Genomic DNA, 14,389 nt, shown 5'->3' with positions numbered 1-14,389 from the left:
GGTGGATGCTGTGTCCTCCACCCACATGAGGATTCGCCGGACTTCCTGGAAGGCTTGCCGACTGCGCGTCCCTCCTTGGTGGTTGATGTATGCCACCGCTGTGGAGTTGTCCGACTGGATTCGGATCTGCTCTCTTTCTAGCCACTGCTGGAAAGCTAGTAGGGTAAGATACCCTGCCCCGATTTCCAGAACATTGATCTGAAGGGTGGACTCCTGCTGAGTCCACGTCCCCTGAGCCCTGTGGCGGAGACAAACTGCTCCCCACCCTGACAGACTCGTATCTGTCGTGACCACTGCCCAGGATGGGGGTAGGAAGGATCTTCACTGTGACAATGAGGTGGGAATAAGCCACCATTGCAGAGAGTCCTTGGCCGTCTGGGAAAGGGAGACTTTCCTGTCCAGGGAGGTTGACTGCCCGTCCCATTGGCGGAGAATGTCCCCTTGCAGTTGGCGCAGATGAAACTGCGCAAAGGGAACTGCTTCCATGGCTGCCACCATCTTCCCTAGGAAGTGCATGAGGCGCCTTAAGGGGTGCGACTGGCCTTGAAGGAGAGACTGCACCTCTGTTTGCAGTGAACGCTGCTTGTTCAGCGGAAGCTTCACTATCGCTGATAGAGTGTGAACTCCATGCCGAGATACGTTAGTGATTGAGTCGGTGACCGATTTGACCTTGCCAAATTGATGATCCACCCGAAAGTCTGGAGAGTCTCCAGCGCAACATTCAGGCTGCGTTGTCATGCCTCGAGGGAGGGTGCTTTGACGAGTAGATCGTCCAAGTAAGGGATCACCGGGTGTCCCTGAGAGTGCAAGACTGCTACCACTGCTGCCATGACCTTGGTGAACACCCGTGGGGCTGTTGCCAGACCGAATGGCAGAGCTACGAACTGAAGATGGTCGTCTCCTATCACAAAACGTAGAAAACGTTGGTGCTCCGTAGCAATTGGCACGTGGAGATAGGCATCTTTGATGTCTGTTGAGGCAAGGAAGTCTCCTCGAGACATTGAGGTAATGACGGATCGGAGGGATTCCATCCGGAACCGCCTGGCGTTCGCATGCTTATTGAGCAGTTTTAGGTCCAGAACAGGACGGAAGGAGCCGTCCTTTTTTGGAGCCACAAAGAGATTGGAGTACAAACCCTCGCCCTCGTTCCTGAGGGGGGACAAGGATCTCCACTCCTTCTGCTCTTAGAGCGTCCACCGCCTGCAGCAGGGCATCTGCTCGGTGGGGAGGTGGGGCCGTTCTGAAGAATGGAGTCGGAGGACGAGAACAGAACACTGTCCTGTGCACGTGAGCACAATGTCCGTCACCCACCGGTCTGTGACCTGTGGCAGCTAAATGTCGCCAAAGGCGGGGGAGTCTGCCATCAACCGCGGATGCGGAGAGAGAGAGAGAGAGCTGAGAGTCATGAGGAGACCGCCTTGGTAGCGGTTCCTCCGGCTGCCTTCCTTGGGCGTGATTGAGCCCGGCCGGAATCTGAGCCCGTCTGAGGTTTTGTAGCCCTTTTGCACGAGGACAATTGGGACCTGCCCGAGCTTGGGAAGGACCGAAACCTCGACTGTACTTTTAGGACAGCATTAATAGGGTAAGTCGCAGTGCAGACATTGCGGAGTTACGGACGCCTCTGCGGTACAGATGTACATGTGCTCAAGGCCAGCTGCGCAAGAACAGCTGAAAAGGTTAGGTTGCCTATACGGCTGTGAATGCCGGAGCAACCGACACGCCGATAGCCTCCTAGACAGATTTCAACCAGAGTCCATCTGTCTGTGAATGGCATCTTTAAGTGAAGCCCCATCTCCAGTGCAACTATGGCTCTAGACGCAAGCCTGGAGATTGGAGAATCCACCTTTGGACCCTGGGTCCAGCGCTTGACCACGTCAGGGGAAAAGGGATAACGTGTATCTTAAAAACGTTTGGAGAAGACGCTTATCTGGTAAGCGTGGTGTTTCTGGACTGCTTCTCTGAAGTCAGCGTGGCCAGAAAAATACTCAATATCCGTTTGAGATACTGAAAAGGGACTTCTCCTGCTGTGAAGCTGACTCCTCCACTGGGGGAGCTGAGGGAGAAAGATCCAACCTTCCATTGATGGACGCTATAGGATCATTCCGTATGGCGTTACCATCCGGTGTATCCGGATTGATAGCGATGTCAGGATCAAAGTCCTGGAGAGCTGCCTTATCATACAGAGAGTCCTCCTGGGACCCCCCCGTTCCAAATGAGGTTGGTCAGGAAGATTGCCCATGGCCTGTCTGGACTGCAAGTCTCTATCTTATGACAATATATCTGTCGAAACTGCAACTCCGTCCCTGTCCTTGGACAGGGATGACAGGTGGTTTCTTTGGCCACGACTAGTAGAGACCCCGGCAGACGAAGTGCTAGAGACCCCGGCAGACGAAGTGCTACAGGGGAGCATGCACACAATGGGACGGTGTCATGAACAGCATCCCATGTAGTAAAAACAGCACTGAAAATCTGTGTTGCTTTTTTTGCCGCTGCCGACTAGCCATCTAGAAGTATATAGCCAAGATTGGTGACCGTACAGTGCAATGTATAGCATACAAGCATAAAGTACAAATGAACACTGCAGCACAAGCAATACAAGCAGCATAGAAGCCTATGCCCTGGCACCTCTGCTCTTCTGCTGCTGTAGACTAGTCATCTAGGGGAATATAGCCCAGAAGAGTGACCATACAGTGCAATGTATAGCATACAAGCACAAGTACAAATGCACACTGCAGCCCCTGCAATACAAGCAGCATAGAAAACCTGTGCCCCAGCACCCTTGGTTTTCTGCTGCTGTAGTCTAGCCATTCCAGGAGAATATAGCTAAGACTAGCGACTGTACAGTGCAGTGTATAGCATACAAGCATAAACACAAATGAACACTTCAGTACGTGCAATACAAGCAGCCTAGAAAGCCTGTGCCTTAGCACACCTGCTTTCCTGCTGCTGATGTGTCGCTCTCCAAGCGGGCATATAGCGACCTATGCAGTTAAAATACACATGTACACACTGCAGTATATATTGGGGTCAGCACTATGTGTGCCGCTTACCGCCCGCCTATAAGCGGGTGTATGGTCGCCACCGTCCTGCCTGGTTGCCGAAAGTCCGAGCTCGGACTGCAGTAATGGCTGCCGGCTTCTTCCCCAGCTCGTGTGAGGAGGGGCGGGCCGTGGGCGTGCCCCAAGTCAGAGCGGGAATCCGGCGTCCGACAGTGTGCAGTGAGAGGGCTGGAGCATGTAAATAAGGCTCCAGCCCTCGGCGCTGCTGATTGCTCAGCGTCTGTCCCCTTCCCTGAGTGACAGGGAGGGGGCGGGAACGAAGCGGCACTAGGCCGCAGAAGCCGGGGACTGGATTTATAAGCGCCGCCGCCGTAAAAGCGCGGTCGGCGCCCAGTCCCCGGCGACTACAAGTCCCAGCCGCGCCGCCGCTCCCGGAGCGTCCGGCGCGGTAGTTCCCAATACACAAAGTCACTCAGCAAAGCTGCAGTGACTGTAACCCTTTACTGTCCCCGGCGCACTAGCACACCCAGCAAGTCTGGAGTGTGCTGTGCCTGTGTGTACGGGGACACAGAGTACCTGTAATGGTGCAGGGCCATGTCCCTGAACGGTACTCCAGCTCCGTATCCAGCAGGTTCAAATGGGTCTGTGGATGGAGCCCGGCGTCAGAGCTTTGAGGCCGGCAGGATCCCACTTCCTCAGAGCCCCCCAGGGGGATGTGGAAGGAAAGCAGCATGTGGGCTCCAGCCTCCGTACCAGCAATAGGTACCTCAACCTTACAACACCATCAACGGGTGAGAAGGGAGCATGCTGGGGGCCCTATATGGGCCCTCTTTTCTTCCATCCGAAATAGTCAGCAGCTACTGCTGACTAAAATCTGTGGAGCTATGCATGGATGTCTGACCTCCTTCGCACAAAGCTTGAAAACTGGAGAACCCGTGATACCACGGGGGGGTATAGCCAGAAGGGGAGGGGCCTTGCACTTTTTAGTGTAGTGCTTTGTGTGGCCTCCGGAGGCAGTAGCTATACCCCAATCGTCTGGGTCTCCCAATAGAGCGCTGAAGAAAGAGAGGTTCCCAATGGCAGTGCCAAGGGCCTATTTCATGTTGCCCCATAGCCGCTCTGACAGGGATAGTGGGAGGTCATCACTATAAACCTGTCATTACTGTGAGCCTATTCTTCTCAGCGCAAGCTGTCAGACATTCGGACATATGAGCCGGAGGTGAGTACAGCGCTGACTTCCTGCTCAAATGTCCAAAAGCGGGGAGAAGGAAGGCGGCACTGATTGGTCACAGGGCCCACATGTCAATGTCACATGGACCCCGGTTTCAGACATCGATGGAACCGCGGCCACACCGGAAGAGAGTATAGGCTTACATATTTTTACGGGGGGCGAACAAGGGGAATGAGAAGGGGGTTGTCCAAGTAGGGGACAACTCAACATTTTGATCAGCATGGAAGAATAGAAATCCGAATTCCACTTTAATTTATTTGGTCATCTCTATTTTACACCACTGCAAATGGGAACGTCCTCTCCGGAGGTCTGCTTTGGTCTCTGCAGGACATGGAGTCCATTGTAGACCGTGTAATGCACCCCTAGTACCTGCAGCTGTAGTGCAATTGCCAGGGCTAATCACTGGAGGGAGGCGCGGCGGATCAGCGGCTAGTAGGGGCACTACTAAGGGTTGTAATTTTAGGAAACTTTAGATATATGGACTGTTCCCTCAAAATAGGTGTAGAGGAAGATGGGAGGGGTGGAGGGTGCAAACGGTCCCTGCACACCCGATATACAAGGCCTCATTACCTGCGTCAGTGCAGAACACTCCACGTATTTCACTGCCTTCAAGTCTCGGGCCAGCTTCTCGGCTGTCTCTGGAGTGATTGGCTTCTGTTTATTTTTTGCAAGTTTCTCGATTGTGGAGGGGTCATCTCTTAAGTCGATCTGCGTCCCCACGAGCAAGAATGGAGTCTTGGGACAGTGATGAGTGATTTCTGGTACCCACTGCAAAACAGAAGGGTCACGAAACAGGTCAGTCACATCTACGAATCACAGGAAGGATCAAGTTGCTTAAAAGTGGGGGAAAAAAAAAAAAAGTCTGCATGGTTCAATAATGTAAAGGAGTAAAAACCTAATACATTTTCTTAAACCTGATCCGACAACCCAATTACAGACGTCTTATGATAACACTGACAGAGCCTCATCCCCTCCTGTATGGATGTGATGGAGGCTGGCCGGCCATCCAGTCTTAATTGCTGCATCGGCTGACATGAGTTTGCTGATCACGCCCCCATCACACGGGGAGAGGAGGAGACTTTCCATTCATTTTAAATGAACATTTTAGATATTTTGAAAAGTTTAATGCAGTCTGAAAATCCTTTAAGGCTAAGTTCACATTTCCGTTGTTTTGCATCAGTCACATGCGTTGCTTGACGCACGTGACTGATGCGTTGTACAACGGATGACAACAGTGACAAAGAAAAGAATTTCTTTGTCGGACTCCGGTGTGCGGGGGGCGGAGCTGAGGACGTTAGTGCCGCGGTCTGCATGGCTGGGGACAGAGAGTGAGAGTGTGAGTGTGAGTGTGAGTGTGAGTGTGAGTGTGAGTGTGAGTGTGAGTGTGAGTGTGTGTGTGTGTGTGTGTGTGTGTGTGTGTCACACACGCCCACCGCAGGGCCAGAGACACTCGGAACCGGGCCGGACTAGTATGGGGATGTCAGCGGTGGTGGGGGTCCGTGACCCTGGTTGTGTCTTTTAATAATAAAGGGGAGATTATGACGGGAGTTGTAGTTAATGTTTAGTAAAATTCGTGACGCCACCTGTGGATTGCGGCTTTGGAGCCGCAGCTGCTGGATGGGACCTCCGGGACTGGTGTTGTGGCAGCTGAGGTGTTTCTTGCTCTCCACAGGTGGAGCGGGTACCCCGGGGCTACCTTTAGAAAAGTCTATGGTGGATGTTGACGAGGTGCAGGACAAGGCAGACGACACGGGACTTGCAGTTAAGATGTTTTTACTCCCTGTTTGTTCAAACACTGCAGCTGACCCGTGGTATGCCCGGATTCACTGTCGTGGGCCTCCGCCGATCCCGAATAGTTCAAGGGTCAGTACCGGTGCACCCCTCAATGTGTCCTTCCTGGCAGTCTCACTAGCGCCGACCTTCACTAGACTGTCCTGCGCCTCCGCCACCGAGCCTGTCCAAAGGGTGGCTGACCTCGGTCCTCTTATTGCTCCCCCTTGCAGGTGAGGGGTGGCAGGTTGTGGCCTCGGGTGCCTGAAGCAACCTCCTGGGCCTTTGGATTGCTAAAGGAAATGTTTTTCTTCTTTAGCCTCTCCGTTATTGCGACCAGATCCCTCCACCCAGGTGTTCTTGGTGGAACAAGTCCACGGAGGCCTCCCGCACATCCGTGGCACTCTGGGATCCCTTCAGTTGGCGTCACTTGGGCCTAGCAAGACCCCAGGATCTTCACCTAAAACCTCCTTTTGGCTACACTCCTCACTGACTAGATCTTCACCTGACTGAACTCCCCCTAACTGGTCCTAACCAGTTCTCAACTGTTCACTTTTTAAGCCTAGCTCCGCCCACTTTTCCTACTGACTCCTCCTACACTCCCCCCTGCCAAGCTCCACCCCTTAAGTCCCATTCACTGGCCTGAAGGCCCCATAACCAGGTATACTGGTCGCTACTCTCAGCAGTAAGTGAGTACCTGCCTTAAACCCTGACCCGGAGTGTGTCCTAACAATTGGTGTGTGCAGGTTGGTGTCTGTGAACCGGTAGATGACCCCCTTCTTACTCAGGATGGGATACCACACCTCTGGCTGAGGTGCAGTACCTCTGTGGCGACGGAAGCCTCAGGGGCGCCACATGCGTGTGTGGAATGGCACAATAGGGGACCAGGATGGTGGTACGTCGCAGTCACCGACGGGGGACGCTATGTAACCGCTCTCTACAGAGGATAAAAGAGCGACCAAATCAGACGGGCCCATCCTGTGATCATTCTCTGATGGATGCGGAGCCATTCTGCCATCTCCAAACCCCCAGTACAAAAAGTGGAAACTACATCAAGCTGATAATGCATTGTGCAATAGAACAATATAGAAAACCGCATTACCTTTTCTTTCACATTTTCAAATGAAGATGGAGACACCACGGAGAAGCAGACAAGGAAGACATCTGTCTGAGGATAGCTAAGGGGTCGTAATCTATCGTAATCTTCCTGCCCTGTAAGCAGAGTTCAGCGTTCATTATTCACTGTAATTCCATATACCGTGCACGGCCGCAGCACAGGACTCCGGGTACATACTCCGCAGGGGGACTGGGGTCGGCTACAGTTTATATTTCCCGTATCTCAGCCTTGTACAGTTTGACAATCCTCGCATTATACAATAAGGGACATTTAAAAAGGGAATCTGTCACCAGGTTTTTACCACCTAACCTGAGAGCAGGATAATGTAGGGGCAGAGATCCTGATTCCAGCGATGTGTCACTTACTTGTTTAGTGTAGTTTTGATAAAATCCCTGTTTAAGTCACTAGAGGGCTAGTAAATCTGCTGCCAGTTAGTCCAACCACACCCCCACCATTGATTGGCAGCTGCCTATGCACAGTGTACACAGAAAGCCATCAGTGGTGTGGGCCGGGTTATACAGGGCTCCGCATTCAGAGAACTGCTAGGTCTGCAGCAGAATAGCGGATTTGATCAAAACTACAACAAGCCGCTTATTAATTGATATCTCTGGAATCGGGGTCTCTGTCACCAGGTTTTTCCTACCCCCATCAGCTGTATGATGTAGGGGCAGATGCCCTTTCATAAGAGGACGACTCAGAGGTGAGTGAGCCTCTGCACTATATTCAATGTGGCTACAAACAGCTGTTGGATTATCAGATTACATGAACGTCACAAAATCAAATCTTTATTTTTATATAGCGCTAACATATTCCGCAGCGCTTTACATACATCAGGAACGCTGTCCCCATTGGGGCTCACAATCTAAACAATTGTACTTCATCATTTAGAATTATTTTACCTGCTGTGTCGAATAGTCCTAGGGTGTAAGGTTCTCCGCCGATCATAACTGTGACAGCATAGTTGTCAAATACCTGTGAATACAGAATGCAGCCATTATCCATCGTGCGGTGACACAGAGGAACATCCCACAAGCAGTGACATAGGACTGATCTGTAGAAATACTGGAGACTGCAGACTAGAATCTGATCACATGGGGAGGAGAGCGCTGCCCACCAACAAACCGCATTGGGAATAAATCATCCACGAATCTATGGATGCTGAAAACACTATAGATTTCAAAGGGGTTCCCTGCCATAGCCAATAGCTACTTATTAGAAGTGTCTTTTAACTATAAACTGGTGTCAACAAATAAATACACATGGTGGCAACTAATACAGCTCCAAAACCACCTGATGAAGCAGTGTGCGAAACACGTGAAAAAGTACTGTGCTAAAATATGGAATTTGGTAGGTATAGGCTTGGACATCTTTTTCATGGTAGGTTGTTCTCAAAAAATAAATACACAATGGTAATACTGTTCCTGCATCCCCTGATTAAGCAGTATGCGAAACGCGTGAAAACGTACTGTACTATAATATGGCATTTGGTAGGCATAGGCCTCGACTTCCTTTTCATTGTAGGTTGTTCCCAACAAATACACACGGTGGTAAGCAATACTGTTCCTGCATCCCCTGATTAAGCAGTGTGCGAAACGCGTGAAAAAGTAATATGGAATTTGGTAGGTATAGGCCCGAACTTTTTTTATTTTTTTTATTGGTAGGTTGTTGGGGGAAGTTTCTTCTATCAGTACTTCACTACCAAGGCTTTTTTTAATTAGTTTATTAAGTAACTGAAGTCAACCAGGTACAAATAAGTACATGTATAATGCAAACTTGCAAAACGTAAGAGTTCCGTACAAGGAGAAGACATATTCCAGGTACTTGAGGTGCAAATACACCTTAACAAGACCGAGAACAAAAAAAAAAAATATCAGTGACAGTGTCTGCCAACCAAGAAGCGTTCAACATTAGAACTAGACCATACTAGGCTTACTATAATATAAGAGATAACGGGCACTTCAGAAAATTATCACTTAACGTCAAAGGAGAGGAGTGCCAAATCTCCCAAACCTTATTAAATTTCAGGGCATCCTCTATTTTGATACTGTCCGTTCATAGGGGAGCATTGCATATTCGGAACCAGTAGCCCTCACCTCTTCTTACCAAAGTGACCAGCTCCACTTCATCCATAAATATAAGTCATATCGTCTGTATACAGGCAGATTGTATCCACCCGGTCAGCAATCCGGATACCCTTAATCAGTCTGTCAGAGTATCTTACTTTCTAAAGCTTCAAAGGCCATGGCAAAGAGCGCCTGGGAAAAGGGACACCAGTGACGAGTCCCCTATTCTAGTAAAGAAGATTCAGACGAGATCCCATTGACCACCATTCTGCCCTTAGGGGCCCGGTATAACATCCGGATCCAGGCACAGAATCGGGGGACCAAAACTGAAGTTCTGAAGACAGGCCAGCAGGACGTTCCGAAACTTCAGGGAATCTAATGCCTTAGCCGCATCCAGCGAGGCCAAGACCCATTGTTGTCAGTCACTATGGTACTATATTGGACAACCGACTGAACTCCTCTGATATTAATGGAAGTATTCTTCCCAGGCATAAAGCCCGTTAGATCTGGGTTAACAATATCCAGAATTACAGAGTTCAGCCTAGTCGTCAATATTGTAGTACAGATCTTGTAGTCCACATTGACGAGGGGACGACAAGATGGAGAGGGGACGACAAGATGGAGAGGGGACGACAAGATGGAGAGGGGACGACAAGATGGAGAGGGGACGACAAGATGGAGAGGGGACGACAAGATGGAGAGGGGACGACAAGATGGAGAGGGGACGACAAGATGGAGAGGGGACGACAAGATGGAGAGGGGACGACAAGATGGAGAGGGGACGACAAGATGGAGAGGGGACGACAAGATGGAGAGGGGACGACAAGATGGAGAGGGGACGACAAGATGGAGAGGGGACGACAAGATCCGCACTCCAGGGGGTCCTTCCCCTCTTAAAAGTGCTATGACTGCTTCATAACAGGATTCTGGAAGGGAAGCTCCCCGGGTGGTCTGCACAAGACCCTCTAGAGAGTCTAGCAGGGGGTGGTGACGAAAGTTGATACCTCCCGTTAAATTCTACAGGAAATCCATGCGGTCCCGGGGCCTTACCCACAGCCAAATCAGCAATCGCAGTTTAAGTTCATCTAAAGTAACTGTCAGCATCTAAAAAGGATTGTTGAGCAGTGGTCAACCTCGGGAAGTCCACATCAGCTAGATACACCAAACAGTCGTCCATCGATGCCCCACACCTAGATTTATACAGGGAGCTATAAAATTCCCTAAAGTATTGAAGCATATCCGCCGGGGAGGTGACTACACTTCTGTCAGGTTTCCGAATTGGAAGTATGGCATTAGAGAAGTTCTGCTGTCTGACCACAAAGCTTACTGGACTGATTCCCCAATTCAAAGTATGACTGCCATGTAAAAAATAATTTGCGCTTAGATTTTGCGTCCAAGTGTTGCACATCGTGCCAATGCGACTGCAACCAATGTAGCCTGTTCTCAGAGGGGTTGGATATATACACCTTTTCTGCCTTTTAAGAGTTGTGAATTAGAGGCAGACGTTGGCTTAATAAATTAATCATAATGGCTTACCCATGATTAATTGACCTCACACCTCATCTCAGACTTGAACAAAACCCCTCAACGTGCGTTTCGTGTCAGTGTTGACGCGAAACGCGCGTTGAGGGTTTTTGTTCAAGTGTGAGACGAGGTGTGAGGTCAATTAATCATGGGTAAGCCATTATGATTTATTAATTTATTAAGCTAACGTCTTAAAATTTATTAAGCCACCTTGGATGATTGAAGGGCAGGTTATACAAATGGCTGCACCATTGTTATGATCCCTGATTGTTTGGGCTACCCATTACTTTTCTTGGAGTAATTTTCCTGACCCCTGTCTCTTGCATGCTTGTGGGTGTCTTCCCTAACATCTATAGCACTTTTAATTATTTTTCACAATTGGTGTAATTATATGCTGTTTTTAAACTTGTGATCAATAAAAATGTATTTTTGCCTATAAAGCTCCTGTTTTCCTGGCTTTAATCATATAAACAGAGCGCAGTTGGGGGGGTGGGGGTGGGGGGGTTCAAGGGTACCACATTGGGGATATTTTCAGAGCGAAATCTATCCAGACCATTATCCATGACTGTCATGTAGAGCTGTTGAAGGGACTTAATCCCCCTCTTCTTCACCAGCCACAGGTCGTCATGGCGATTATCTGATTGGCCTGGAAGCTTAAGGTATTTATGACTTTGGGTGATGGTAGAACCAAAGCCAAAAGCTGCAGAGAAAGACAATTCTTTGTAATATTGGCGGGAAAACTCCCAAAGCAGGTTTTGAAGTGCGACTTTAATGCTAGAAAGATGAAAAACACATTGCCAGAATCCCTGCGTCGTGCGGAACCCAGCGCACCGTCTCACCTGACGAGGAGATCGACGGAATCACGACAAATTAGTATTGGCCAGTAAAATTGTGCTAGAGGCGTTGTGTTTGGTATCAATGTAACTGTAAAATCGAGATATTAAATATGACGCTAATATCTTTCACCTGTGTGACCCAGGGGCAAAGATATGAAAAACCCTAGAATTATGGAACTTTGTGACCATCTCAAGCCCAGCCCACAAGTGACTGTAAAATGATGTCACAGGCAAGGGGGGCTAGCAAGAGCATAAGAGACAGTTCCTGTCTTTTGGGGCTCAGTCAGCACGAGGAGGGCATCATGAAGGGTGATGCTGGCCGATTCTAACATCTCTTGGAGACCCTCCCTCCATAAGCAGACGTCACTTCTATGGCACAAGCTTAGTAAGTTTCACGTTTATACCTTTTATTTTATGTAACTGTTATGCCGTAATGTGTATTGTTCCCTTTTGTAAATTCCTGTATATTCTTTAAACACTGCCTATTTTCGGATTAAATATATAAAAATTTAAGAGTTTCTTTCCTTATGCTTTATATACGAATCCAAAACCCCGAAGGGCCTTATGCTATCTGAAACGGGTTCCCAGCTACCTGTAGAAAGTCTGGGTGGTGGCAGCGTAATTGTTATTGCATAGAATTATTGGAGTGCTATCATTAAGGGTACCGAGGTATATAAATATTCCATTAGCAGGAATCAGAGATATACATTTACCCTTGCTGTGAGACCTCCAATATTTGGCATTATCAGCTCAGCAGCCTCATCTTATGCATTGTCCTGCAGTACCAAAAGTGGCCTGCAGACAAGGGGGGCGCTAGAGAGTAGTCGTGTGTAACAAATCAGTGAACAGCTGCGGATTTCTGAGGGACTTCCCCGGCTGTTCGTGACAATGACCAAATTAAAATCCCCCATGCACAGTACATAGGCATTTGGATAGTTTAACGCGAAGCTGACTGCCCCTTTAATAAATCGCTAAATTGGCAGGCGGAGGATTAGAAATGCAGAAGACAACATATTCACAAGAGTCAATGGCAGCGTGCACAAAGACAAATCGCCCCTTATGGTCCTTGCAAGTGGTCCGAAGGTCCCAGCGTAGAGATTTATGGATCAGCAGGGAGAACCATGCACTTAATGCCGGAACCCAACATGACCATGACCTCCATCCTCAGATAACCGCGGCCACAGACCGGACAGTGCGCCAATACTTCTAATTCCATACCGTATCCTGCTAAAGAAGAGGATTAGCGCCACGGTCACTGGCAGAACAACAACGGACAACAGCACATTAAGCCGGCACTACAATCAAACATGTGACCATAAGAACGAAAAAACAAGAGCAATGCCCTGTGCCTTCCAGTTCAAACAACCAAGGAGATACCACCACTGCAATCATGGTGAGGTATAGATGTTGTAGCCTCCATAGTGACGGAGAGTTCCTTTATCCAGGTAGCTTCGCGGTACAACCGACCGGAGGGAACAGAAGGAGGATACTTGCTCCACCTCCCCGTCCCGGAGAACAAAGATAGCTGGTCAAGGCAGGGAAGTTGATCAAAGAAAGGCCCAATCATTTCCCCCTGCATCCTGGGTGCAATGAAAGCCACTAACAAGCTTCATCCAGGGTAGAGAAAAAAAAACAAAAAAACACAGACTTGTCCTCGTGGATACTCCGGAGGAGAGCAGGGTAGACTATCGAGTAGAGGATGCCACGCTCCTTAAGAGATTTATTAACGTCCACAAACCAGGCTCATTGTTTCTGAAGATCTACTGAAAAGTTAGGAAAGATGGAAATAGTGGCTTTATCATACTTGAGCGGGGCCCTTCTGCTTGGCCAGACGCAGAGCTGTACCCCTGTCCTTGCAGTTAAGGAGCCGTGCCAGGAAGGGTCTGGGGGGGGCGCTCCAGGTGGAAGAGGTTATGTAGGAACTCTGCGAGCCCACTCCACTGAAATGGTTGCGGAAAAATCAGTGCCCAGATCGGTTTCTGGAGTAATTGGTCAAAACCACTCAGGTTGCTGACCCTCTGAGCACTCCGGAAGTCCTATAACGCAGATGTTGTTCCAGCGCATGCTGTTCTATAAGTCATCCACTTTCTGTCGTTGGGCGTTCATGGATTCAGCCAACCTTGGTTAGTTTGGAGGACATAGGCATTAGTGTCCACGAAGTGGGTTATTCTGGTTTCAGCCCCTCAAGTCCTGCAGGTCTTATCGGAGCAGTCCCACTTCAGAGTGCATCTCATCTATTTTCCCTCACAGCGATTACTTGCATAGGGATATGGCCTGGAGTAGCTGCTCAAAAACCTGTTTAAGGGTCAGGTCCTCCTCACCTGCTCCCCACTATCAGGAGGGTGAGACCAGCGACCGTCCGTGATTTCGGTTGTCGACGGGCTGCCTCTCAGGGTCCATGGTGTGTCTGGGGGTTCCCCTCTGGCAAACTCCTTGAGTTTATCATCTGTGCTTTTATTTTTGGCAGGACACATGGCAAGTAATGATCGTAGTAGAGGAGCAGATGTGACGGTGACCCTTTAAGAGCAAGGAAGTACCTCAGTCCTATTAGCAGATAGAGGGGTCAGGGCACCGGGTGACAGCTAAGTATGTAGGTGAGGGACCAAGTTATATTCAGTCCTGTATTCCAGCCGAGTAGGAGACATTGGGGGGTGGGGTGGGGGGGGGGTATTTTGCCCTCAACCCCTCCCCCCTTCCTTTATAATCTAGCACAGCAGGGGGATGGCAAAATAGTCTGCCAGGTGCTGCAGAGCAACAAACTGCTCCAGTGTCAGTGGCATCCAACATGTATCCAGGGTCTACTCCTCTGGAACTGGACCCCACACTGGGTCTCCTGTAACACCGCAACC

General features: G+C 49.5%; 1 protein-coding gene across 3 annotated transcripts in view; it reads right to left on the bottom strand.

Annotated features, from left to right (window-relative positions):
* CDC42 (cell division cycle 42) overlaps positions 1-14,389 on the bottom strand; it is a 68,885-nt gene that overhangs the window by 17,825 nt on the left and 36,671 nt on the right. For all 3 annotated transcript variants that reach the window (XM_075328296.1, XM_075328295.1, XM_075328297.1), the window contains exons 3-5: positions 8,017-8,089; positions 7,103-7,212; positions 4,801-4,998 (exon numbers count right to left, since the gene is read on the bottom strand). In XM_075328296.1, the coding sequence (XP_075184411.1) occupies positions 4,801-4,998; positions 7,103-7,212; positions 8,017-8,089 (381 nt within the window). The remainder of the gene's footprint in view (positions 1-4,800; positions 4,999-7,102; positions 7,213-8,016; positions 8,090-14,389) is intronic.

This window comes from Anomaloglossus baeobatrachus, chromosome 11, assembly GCF_048569485.1.
Source record: "Anomaloglossus baeobatrachus isolate aAnoBae1 chromosome 11, aAnoBae1.hap1, whole genome shotgun sequence".
Taxonomy (NCBI): domain Eukaryota; kingdom Metazoa; phylum Chordata; class Amphibia; order Anura; family Aromobatidae; genus Anomaloglossus; species Anomaloglossus baeobatrachus.
The sequence above is the reverse complement of the archived record's forward strand: the minus strand, read 5'-3'. Positions and strand labels throughout refer to the sequence as shown.